At 45.2% G+C, this 12301-nt stretch overlaps 1 protein-coding gene across 3 annotated transcripts in view; it reads left to right on the plus strand.

The window, feature by feature from the left end:
- Nucleotides 1-12301, plus strand: part of TSPAN18 (tetraspanin 18) — a 99249-nt gene that overhangs the window by 50190 nt on the left and 36758 nt on the right. For all 3 annotated transcript variants that reach the window (XM_061564638.1, XM_061564637.1, XM_061564639.1), the window contains exon 3: nt 4531-4725. In XM_061564638.1, the coding sequence (XP_061420622.1) occupies nt 4531-4725 (195 nt within the window). The remainder of the gene's footprint in view (nt 1-4530; nt 4726-12301) is intronic.

Below are 12301 nucleotides of genomic sequence, written 5' to 3' on the forward strand. Positions count from 1 at the left end.
GTGTAGTGTCTAGTGCAGTGTATAGTAGTGTACAGTGTAGTGTATAGTGTAGTGTATAGTAGTGTAGAGTATTCTTTGGGTCTTTCAGTAAAGCCACGTAGATAGAACAAATAATAATAATGATAAAAAATAATAACAATATCACGACGTTTCGATCGCAACACAAGCAATTGTCATCAGGTGAAAAATATAGTGGGAGAGTTGCTGAGAATATATGGTGGAAGCGCTGCTAAGGCAGGGAGTTAGTGTGTAGTGTATAGTAGTGTATAGTGTAGTGTATAGTGTAGTGTATAGTACAAGATGGTGGTGAGGCCGGTGCTGTTGTATGGGGCCGAGTGTATTGGCACAAGAATGATGGAGGACCACGCTATGTCAGTCACAGAGATGAGGATGTTGCGGTGGATGTTGGATTCAACAAGGAAGGGACAGGGTGAGAAATGAAAAAGTGAGAGGAAGCCTCAAGGTGGTAGAAATCACAGAGAAGATGAGAGGCGAAAGGGTGGTGTGGTTCGGGTTATTTGGAGAGACAACGGGAAAAGTATATGGGTCAGAAGGTGCAAATGATGCAAGTGGAAGCAAAGCGATCAAGAGGAAGGCAGAAGAAGTGGTTGGGGGGGGGGGGTTGTGATGGGACACGGTGGCCAGAGGAGCGGAAAGAGAGATGGCGCAGGACAGCGCAGCGTGGAGAAGGTTGGCAAGGACAGCGGACCCCGGACATGAGTGGGACAAACGCGTAGAAGAAGACGAGGTCACATTTCACGCACATGCGTCCTATGAAGAAGGCCCTTTCCCTGAAGCATCGGCCATTGTATATTTAGATTTATTTTTTTACGGCCACACAGTGTGTTATTGACGACATTTGTTGAATTTTGTTATTAATGATTGTGCTTGTGCAACACTCTCAAAGCAGCACCACCAGATGTATTAGCCGGGGTGCTTCAGTTTGTGAGTTCACTTGATAGAAACAAAATTCTAGAAACAGTTGCAGCGTATGTCTGTAGGATTACAATGCCTTTATTGGTTGTGAAATGAATGGAGCATTCAGACTAGGAATTGTTAAACTTTGGAAACGCCAAACAATGAGAAGAAAATACACTCGTGGTAGGAGATGTTGCACAGTTGAACAGTTTATTTAGAATTGCCCTGTGAGATAAGAAGCTCTTGAATCGGGTTTCATCAACAAAACAGAAAAACTGTAAATTGAAAATACGTTGGTAACAAGTCGCATAAAAAATATAAATACAATAAATACAGCAATGAAAAAAGTCAACAATTTTTTTTTTACAATATATTACTTCATTATGAATTCAATATTTAACTAAACTGAACATTAAGACGATTGAGTGAAGGTAGTGACTGTGAATCAAGTTTCGTGGCGATATCATTCCAGAAACTAGGGGCGGACACTGAGAATGCCCGTTGGATGGGGTTACTTTAAACTATAATTATTCCATGACGACTCACTACTCGAAGTATTATAAACAACGTAGCACATTGCAATAATGGTCATTTCAATGTAAAACACGCTCCAATTGATATCTTATGATTAATATCTTCAAATCACCACGTGTGATGTTCGTGTGACTTTATAACGCAGTGCTGTGCTGGCTGTAGGCTTCGTAGCGTGATCTGCACGCATTGGCTGTTCCTTTACTGGCATTAACCCAAGCTGCTGACACGAACATCCCCCCCGATTTCAGTTTGGAATAATTTTAAGGTAAAACAAGAATGTAAGGAATATATATACAAAGTAATCGACCACGTAGATGCTGAATAAGGGTAACCGGATTACGCACTGGAAAATGAGTAAAAATACACTGGAACTCGTAGCTCCTTCCAATAATTTGAGTAAAGTGATGCGTGACTGTGTACTTTCAATGTCTTCCCCATATGTTGCCCTAATCGTGCCATTGGCTTCATGTCACGAGACGTAGAATTGATTCAGATCACGAAGTTGAACCCATTGAGTGAGAGAACAGCCCACAGAAGTAGACACGACAGAGCTACCTCTGAGATCCCTTACAGTGACCTCTGACCCACTTTTCTGCTCGCTTTGCCATTGACGGTAATTGACCTCATATAAAAGTCAAATCGATTAATTCTCAGAGCTATAATTTATCCCAAATTAAGTCCGTGCGAAGGGTTTTTTGTTTGTTTGTGCAATCATTGGTGACCGGGCTGGAGCCAGATATTCTTTAGATTTGTGGATTCCGTTAAAACACAGGTGACTATTCGGAATGGATCCCAGCACCTGAGTGGTGCAAACTCGACGGTCCGACCTCTGAGCCACCCACGTGTCCCAAATGAGTTTGAGTAAATAAGGAGCGCTGCGGTGACGACATGTTAACTCCCTCGCTCGGTACACAGGAGGTCGTGGGTTCGATCCCGACCCTGATGCCTATATATTTGGGCTTTGCATGTTCTCTCCATGGTCGCGTGGATTTGTCTCTCGGTCCTCCGCTTTTCCCCTACACATTTAGAATCAGCATGCGTTTTGAGTATTCGGCTGCTTTAAATTTCCACGTGATAAGGCAATTCTTTGAGCTCTCATTTTGTGGCCAGGTCGCTATGCAGTGGGCCATACCTGTTCAAATAAAAAAATTTGTTTAGTAGTTTTAGTTTCCAGTATTGTAGCTGTATTGTTTGGCACGATGTCTGACATTTCAACTTGAACCAAAGTTCCTGAAGAAGCTGCCAGCACGTGGAGCTGAAGGTCACACATTGAGCCGAACAATGCGCGGTACAAAGCATCACAACTCTGACAAAATTCGTAGATTTTTTTTTTAGCTGCTAAGTCTGACTTCCTTCGTTCAATTCTACCGCGCGGATACTGAATTGGCTGCAACGCGTTTCGGGGCTTTGTGAGAGCTCCACTCATGTGGCGCATTGTACCAGTCTTGGCGCAGTTTCAAGTGGACTTTAGGCAACAGTGCAAAACAATCCTCAAACAGTTGTTTTGACACTCAATTTGGCCTTGTCAGCTCTCTTAGACTGCTGAGGCAAGAGTGGCCTTTCCAAGCTGACCCAGCAGTGTGTGGATTTCAAGCGTTGACTGTGAACTGGAAAAGTCCACCTGCTCAACAACACACGATCCTACATCTGGCTGGAATGATATGCCGTATTTTTAATGTGGCAGATCGGGGCAGTGTTCTCGCTGGTTAATTTAACACCCTTTATTCAACTAAATGCGAGCAAAGCAAAGGTCAGGTACAACGAGTTTGCGAAACAATTGGACACGTCTGTTGGAGGGACACAACCGACAAGCAGCATCACGCCAGCTCTGGTCATCCTCGCAGCAGTGGCTGTTGGCTGGCCATCGGACAAAGACGGTCACCGCATCGCGCGCTTTCAGATGCACTTCTGTGGCCGTCTGGAACGCTCTTCCTTCCGATATTAGAAAGCCACTGGAGCTATGCACTTTTAAATGTAGATTGAAAACTCACTTCTTCAGAAATGCCTTTTGTGTTTAGTTTGTTGTCCTTCCCCCGCACCTCTGATTAGCACGGTTGGCTACGTACGGTGCAGAAGAAGTTGAACATCCACACAACCGGGAAGCACAGTAGAAGATGCGTACGCAGGACAGCTACTGACGTTGGTCTGCAATCAAAATGATGACATATAGAGGTGGAAGGGAGCAGGTTGGAGTGCTTTTGAAAATCGCAACGTGCCTAAATAAGAAAGTTTTTAATCTTAATTTGAAGCTTTCGTGACTGCAGGAATCCATACTCTTTGGTTCTTTCGGTGAAGTCACGTAGGTGTAAAATAAAATATAATAAAAAACGACGTTTTGATCGCAACACAAGCGGTCGTCCTTAGGCAGAAAAAAATATATAAAAAATATGCTGAAAAAAAAAACTGCTGGATACATTTTTTACTGCCTGAGGACGACCGCTTGTGTTGCGATCGAAACGTCGTGATTTATTAAATTTATACCTACGTGACTTTACTGAAAGAGCCAAAGAGTAATAAAGTGTTTAATGGGTGCAAGCCACCTGCTGTATGACATGTGGTTCGGAAACACGATCATTAAGACAAAAAAAAACGGAACAAAGAATGAAAAGCGCGCAAAGAAGCGTGGACAGATGCCCGCCGCTTGGAATTACATCGAGAAACAGAGAGGGGATCACACGCATGAGAGAGCATGCATAGGTTAATTATATTATCATAGTTCCGAGTTGCTGGAGAGTGTGTTGCCTGCTGTATGACCGGCTTACATCCAACCGGGGGGATGGAGTAATACAAAAAAAAAATCACCTCTCGTTTGCCGGTGCAAGGTGGATTAATACATCGCAGGATTGTGAGAGAGGTGGCCGGGGCTTGGGGAAACCTTCATCCAGCAGTGGATTGGCCATGGCTGACGATGATGACAATGCCGATAAGACCCGTGTAATGCAATTTTGGTAAAATTAAATGTCAAAAAGTGGAGTGCATCTCCGACAACGCCTGTACGCAGTGATCGAATGACTGAAGCTGTGTGTTGAACGAATAAAATGAACGAATGATTGAACGAACAATCGTTCCCGTGCGCAGCTTGGAGGCGCGGCGCTTCTGGCAGTCGGCATCTGGGTGGCGGCCGACCCGCGTGGCTTCCGGGAGATCGTCGCGTCCAACCCGCTGCTGTTCACCGGCACTTACATCATGCTGGCAGCGGGGGTGGTGCTCTTCCTACTGGGATTCCTGGGCTGCTGCGGCGCCATCAGAGAGAGCCGTGGCTTGCTCATGACGGTAGGCCAGCTCCCTCTCCACCCGTTCCACTTTCGACCCAGAAAGTGCCAGCTCCGATCCGTGTTTTATGGCTGCCCCTGGTTGATCGAAAAAAAAAAAACTACGAACTTAACCTTTTATTTTATTCAGGTAAGGTCCACTGACTTTTTTTAAAGAAGCGACCTGGCCACAAACGATAGCTCAACGAAGTGGATTCTCGCATGGAAATTGAAAGCAGCCAAATACTCTGAACGCATGTTGATTTTAAATGTGGAGCAAAAACCAGAGGACCCGGAGAAAAATCCACACGACCACAGGGAGTGGGACATGCAAAACTACAAACATTCAGGAGTCAGGGTTGAGATCGATCCCACGATCTCCTGTATACCAGGCGAGGTAGTTAACATCTCGCCACCGTGGTGATACAAATGGGGCGCTCAGCTGCAGAGTGTCGGTGTACCTTGGCAAGATTCCAGCTGTGAGAATAAAATAATGAAAATAATGTCTGTTTAATTGCACTCTATCCCTGTAGCAGGGTACATGGGGAACAGCAGTACCCTAGTGTGGACAAGAGGTTACTTGGAAAGGAGGACAGAATTAGTTCTGTAAAATAAGATCATGCACTGTTCTGTGATAAGTCCAAAAATACGTATCTTTCTGTCATTGCATGAGACTGCTAGCAAAATAAATAAAAAAGTCAAAGGAAGAAAGGTGGCTGACGCAAAGCTTGTATTTACACCCCAGCCAAATGGCACGGCTTGGGTGTTTAGCCTGCAAATCAGATTGCCTCTATCACTGCTAGAGTTGCCACACATCCTTGACTCTGGGTTGAACTCGTACGGTCCAGCAATTATCACATTGTCTACTTTACTTGTTTTTAAGCAACCATGAACAATACAACAGCTTAAATGGGGTCCTTAGCCAGTTCATGTTCCTCGTGCTTTTAGTTTTCAATTGTGCCACCACAAGTGCTGCAACTCATCCACATCTGAAATATTCAGCATGGGAATCAGCATCTGCCCATCGGAGGAAATGTAGATAATACCACGTCCCTATCTGGGCCTCCAGCCAATGGCAATGTGTTTTTAGTCCAGACAAATCAAACTACTGTACTTCTGCATCACTGCTCGAGTTGACACTCATTCAGGGCTGACATGTAAAGTCTGGGAATTGGTCTTTGCATCCGGATTGCCTGTGGAAAGTAATCCCGATAATACAAGGTACAAATATATGCCCCTGGTCAGTGGCAGTGCATATGCATTTAGCCCAACAAAGGCGAGATATTGCACCTGTGCTGTGTTTGTGCTGCGGTTCGGGTTACGTGACATTCTGACGTGTGTCCTGTGGTGTTGTGAGGGTTAATCGCATGTTGTGTGAGCCTGTGTCACGGTCCTTGTTCACGCACCTTCTCTTGCTCTCTCTGCTGGCCTCATTTCTTAATTGTCATTGCATTCTCATTCTGTGTCTTATCGGCTCTGGGCTGTGCTTAACATCTCACATTATTTCTATCTATGCCGCGTTAGTCTATATGTCTGCCTATCCATTTGCATGTCTTCTCCTATGTTAATCTGTGTCTGATCGTTGCAGTCTATATACTGTGGCTGTCCATTTGAATGGCTGTCTATATTTTATCACTCACAGCTCTCCGTGTCACTTAATTCTGTGTAACACGACTTGTGTTGCCGATTTCTCTCTCACTCCGTGACAGTCCGACTGCATCTTTCTAAGTGTACATTTCTCTCTGTCTATGTTTTCTCTGTTTCATTTTCAGTGTCCTGTTTCTGTCTTTTATCGTCTGTATCCATCTATTTTTGTTAACGTCTATCTGTCTCTCATCGTATTTTTTTAAAATCTCCCTTTGTCTTTTTAAAAATCTGTCCCTCCCTCCGATACCGCACCCTTCCACCACTGTAGCTCCGAACAAAATAAACAAAGCTCTCATTTTGCAAACCATCTGCTTATTTTGCTTACGGCTACATTTATAAAATACAGTTATTTTTTGACAACATTGCAGCAAACGCTGCCCACAGTAGCTGAACAAGCATCTGCGCGCTTTGATGTTGTACAAATGGGATGGTGCTGCGGTGTGATGCTTGGCACCAATGAACCACGAAATTCTGAGCCCGGCGGTTCAATCTCCCGGTGCGGCTCGTGAAAACAACGGAGCGAGCTTCTTGAAATCCCCTCTCCGCCTATGGCCACCGGGCAGTTTTTAAATGGGCACAACGCAGGCCGATCGGCCGATCTCGTGCAGTGGGTAAAGTATGGGCAGTGGGTTCTCGCCTCCGCCTATTCCAAGATGCCTCGCTGTTGTGGAAGAAAGACAGAGGGGCTTTCGCTCGAGCGACCTCTGGTGGACGCCCTTCCTCCAGCAGTGGTGTGAGCAAGACACTACAGGCTGAACCTTGACCTTTCTCCATTGCGTCACTGTTAAAAAAACTAAATACGAAAGCGACAACCCCAATGAAGGCTTCTAGATTTGAAGCTTTCGTGACTGCAAGGATTCATACCTACGTGACTTTACCGAAAAAAACCTAAGAGTACAAATGAACGCTCTTTTATTTTGAGATAATTTACCGTTCAGTCGTCACTCCACCCAATCAGTTGCGTGCGTGGCAGTGCTCATCTCTGCTGTAGCCCCCGAGACATTCGACATTCCTGTGACGGTGGTCAGTCTCTCTATGCAATGAAAAGTACACCAAGGTAAAACAATATATTTTTATATATATTTTAAAAAATTATACTAATTTCAGGTCTGTCCAGCATGGAAGAGTATACCAGAAACCCTCTGGAGGGGATGTCTAGAAAAAAAATATTTTTTTACTCAGTGGGCCTTACCTGGTCAAATGAAAATAGTTCATAGTAGTTGGTTACTTGATACTCACTGCCCCAGTCCTGCGGTGCCGTGTTCTTGGGGCTGTTCTCTGACGTCACGTCGGCGCGTGCGCTGCCTGGAGGCGTTGCGCACACCGTGCACATCCACTCATTTATTCATGGCAGTGTTTGTTTGCCGTCGTTTATCATCACCCCCTTCTTGTTAGCTCTTTATTTCTCTAACTCTAATGGCAACACTGTGGATATGATTGGTGATTTTTTTTTATGGCATGAGGCAAAGGGAGGAAGTAGATAGAGAAAGGAAATAAAAGAGGGGAGGTGATGTGCGGAAAGATTTAGACACTAAAATCACAAAGGATGGTTTAGTTAGATTATTTATCATCATCATCATTTTTGTTGTATATATGTTGAACTTTTTTCGCACCGTATGTTGCCAACTGTGCTAATCGGAGGTGCGGGGGATGGACAAACTAAACACAAAAAGCGGTTCAGTTTGTTGTCCTTCTATCCACTGCTAGATAAAGGCCTTTCTAAGCGAGCATCGGGCCTGAACTTATAATTCAAATATGGCTTTGCACAGTAAACTTTTTAAACTTAAGAAAACTTTTCTTCATTCCGATGGAAACTAGCATCTCACAATTGCCTTCACCTAGGGTTACAAAGCCACCGCTGACTGCATTTTATCAAGTCCAGCATTTCATAATCCATGCGATGTACGAGTAGGAAAGTGAGCCAGAGCATCTTCAAGTTTTTTGCTCCAGAAATAATGGCATCGTTTTTTTTTTAAACACAATAGCTGAGCACAGGCCTTAGGACCCAAAATGTCAAACGCACATCACCGTCACGGTTTTCATCAATAGGAATGTAACACTTTTCTTGAATTGAGCAAAGTTTAAGCTGTTATAAGAACTTGGGAAAAGAGATGTTTGGAGAGAGAATTCCAAAGTTGAGCAGTGCGAGGTGAGGAATACACAGAAAAGTGTTGTGACCTGCAGCCGTGGTGGAGTGGGTGGGTGAGTTGAGTGCATTGTTGTGACCTGCAGCGTGGTGGAGGGGGTGGGTGGGTGAGTGAGTGGGTGAGTGGGTGAGTTGTTGTGACCTGCAGCGTGGTGGTTGGACAGAGTGTGGATGAGATGAAACAGTCAGTCTGCTAACACCGAGTCCTCAACATGGGTGCTTTGTATTCTTTGGTGTTTTCGGTAAAGTCACGTAGATATGAAATAAAATGAAAATAATAAAAATAAAGAATATATTTAAAAAAACTGACGACGATGGGTGCTTTGCTACACATATAGACCCTGATGTGGCATAGTCTGATTGGGGAGGCCTTAATCCAGCACGAGGTTGTGATTGGCTGGTCATAGTAATTATGAAATTCGATGATGATAAACATATTGAGTGGCACCATCAATTCATGAGCAGGGGCATCTGAATGGTGTCGCAACAAAGGTGCGCAGGTGGGGATGGGTGGCTAAAGGGGGTGGGGGGGGGGGCGAGAGGGGGGGGGGTCGATAGCCCCTCTGCCCACCTGTAGCACCGCCTGCGATGCTGCAGAATTCTTCCGTGTACAGACCCGGGTCCGTGCAACGTGCGCAGCGCTCACGGTGCGTGGAGACTGGAGGTGCATTACCCGACTGCCGGGAGCCTGATGCACGCGTACATCAATTTATTTATTTATGGCACCGTTTGTTGCAGTTGCTTTCCCCTGTCTTCCCACTCCATCCCGATCTGCCTGACACACTTTCCCTTCACCATTAATAATACACCAGCAAGTCACTTTAGATTTGGGACCGCGTGTTTGCGCGCTTGTGTGTGTGTGTGTGTGTTTTTATCTTAATGCTGGTGTCTTCCGTAACATCGATTCCGATATAAATGTTTAAGTGCCCATTATATAAACTCACGGTGGCGTCTTCTGTGGCCTGAACATAATTATTCTCGCGTGTGGAGTGTGAATGCATTGCCCTTGAGCATTTTTCTTTTGAGAAACATACATGAAGAAAAAAAATTACGTGGTAGAATATTTTTAGACCGAATTTTTTTTTCTTTCCCCGTACATCATTTTTATTTCATGCGTAAATTTCACAACCAATATTGCGATTCGTGATCGGTGTCTTGGTTGGTTAGATTGTGGAAGTATAATGCCAACGTTTAACTATAACTCTCCATCATCCCCAGGGCCAATCAAATCAAATTGTCACGAGGGCAAACGTGCCAACTCGGAGGAAATGTTAAAAGGCTGGCAACATTTACATCCTATTTCAAATGATTTGACGAAACTGTTCGTACAAAAAACTAAGCGAGCATTAGATATATATTTTTAAAAAGTGAGAATTACAAATAGTAACACACCTCATGCAGGACTGTTTCTTGTTTGAAACGTTTTGGATAAACCAATTCATATTACAGCATGCAACCATGTATCCTATTAAAAATGGTATCTCTTGTATAAAGGCGTTGTGTGTTCATGAGAATGGTGAATGATAACATCTCTATTCTTTAGGACAAGCTATATATTTATCTAGGCTGTATAAGGTCACAGCTCTCTATATATAACAATTCAAAACGTCTTTGATTAGTGGAGATGCTTCACTGTAACGTAGCACCTCAGAGGAAAGTTGGTGGATCACACCGCGATAGAGCCTTCGTGTGTGGCACCTGCAGCATGCAGTACAGAAAGTAGGTCGCTGACCCATCGCTGTTATTTCCCATGTCGATTGTCTCGCGCCACTCCAGTTTCCTCCCATCGCGGCGAAGGCTACTTACTGCGCTCATGAGATAATAATAGTGCCACGTGCTCCAAGGAGGAGCCCTGTGACAAAGCCTCGAGACTCAATGTGGCTTTCCTCGGCGAGTAAAGGCACGCGGGCAGCACGAACAAACCCCGCGTTAGTTGCCGGCGCGTCTCTCGGCCGATGACTTGGCCCACGCCAGGCTCCATGGCTCAAGCCCAGGGCGTAGTATTCACCTCAAATGTGCCGCTACGGTGGATGTTGAACATCCCGGGACGTTATTGCAAGAGAGATGAGGCCCCGCGTGCCGGAGTCTCGACGCGCAATATTTTGTTGCATTTCTTGCAAATGAGCTCGTTGGATGAATCTCCATAGTAAGGTCTCCCCCTGCTGGCAGACTCTACTCGTCTGTGAAACGGCGCACCTTCGCGTAAATAACATTATTAGTAATCGTTATTGGCAAGGCTTCGGTGGTACGGCCATGTGATGCGAAGTGAAGAGTCATCAGTGGCCAAGACTGCCATGCGTATTGAGCCAGAGGGCCGCCGTCCACGCGGACGTCCGATGAAGCGATGGATGGATCGAATAAAGGAAGACATGAAGACGGTCAACGCATCCCCCGAAGATGTCCTGGACCGAGCCAAATGGAGAAGACAATGCCGAAAAGCGGACCCTGCGCCACAGCGGGAACAACGCTAGGAAGAAGGAGTAATCGTTATTGTCACATAGCACATGCATAATCCTGGCCAGGTGGGGTCCTGGTTAGAGTGCTGAGCTCAGAAATGTTCTGTCCATGGATTGCAAGATCACATTGCAATTTATTCTCAGGTTCAAAGTAATAATGGTGATGATCCTAATAACCATCACACCATTATTATTCAAAGTCTGTTCTCTGTACCAGAACATAATACAACTCATGGCACAGAAATAGTCAAACCCAGCAGATCATTGTGAATCCAGCAAATTTCCGGCTTGGTGAATATTAGCAACACAGCAGGAGTGTGTGGGTTCATATCTCAATTATTTTCTCTGCTATGAATTCTGTGGTCGTGTTGAACAAATATAAATTACAATCTTCTGCCTTGTTTGCTCGGCACTCTCAGCATTCTAACTAATCACCTAGCTGTGCTTGTAAGCGGATTGCCTGAGAGCACTACTTGGAAAATGTAAGTGCAAAGTTAATCAATTATGCATCCTTGAGCAGAGAACATAAGGTAAAAAAACAAAAACACCGATCAAAACAATCTTAACTGAATCTCCTGAAGATGCAGACATAATGCCGTGCAAATTTGTACGAGGAGTATACGCGTGCACTTGAAGTCCCTGCATCGTTGTTGTGGATGTACAGTAGAGTTTGGGATGTCAAAAGCCACATGCATACACACATCAAACGCAGGCCACCAGATTCTCGGGCAGCCTGCTAAACACTGTAACTCTGCTTTCTCACATACAATCGCAAAGGCAAAGATGCCCAATTTACCCTGCTAGGCCATGGTGGCGAATGCCTTAGAACGCACCTCTTAAGGTCGGCACGGTACACAAAGGGATGGTGTGGTCATCATCACACCTGATTGCATTTGATTACCGAGTGCCGATTGACAACCCCCCCCCCCCCCCCCGTGCAGCCTGTTGGGCAATGTGCTGTTAGCGAGCACCTATGAAGGCCGGCATTGCACGCGATGAATTTGGTGGCCAGGACCACGCCCGGTCATCTTTGTCTACCAGTGGCGATGTTTACACACCGCACCAGGTACTCATTTGAGGCTGAATCGACCTAGGGGAGGCCCAGTACCGGTTCAGATAACTGTCACTGGTGTTGGCAGTGAGCGAGAGTTCGTAGCGCATCGCTGACACACGCATTCATGCAAAGACAAATATACCCACGCTACGTTTAATGAATAGCACAAGTTACAGATGGTGCACTCTTCCTGCACAGCCGAATGCTACCATACCAAAGGTGATTCCCAGCGCTGGACGCGGGGTCTCGGATGTGCGCGGCTGAGTACTATTGACACTGTGAATTATCCCTCTGA

Source organism: Lethenteron reissneri, chromosome 33 (genome assembly GCF_015708825.2).
Source record: "Lethenteron reissneri isolate LAM-NWPU_2019-01 chromosome 33, ASM1570882v1, whole genome shotgun sequence".
Classification (NCBI taxonomy): Eukaryota; Metazoa; Chordata; class Hyperoartia; order Petromyzontiformes; family Petromyzontidae; genus Lethenteron; species Lethenteron reissneri.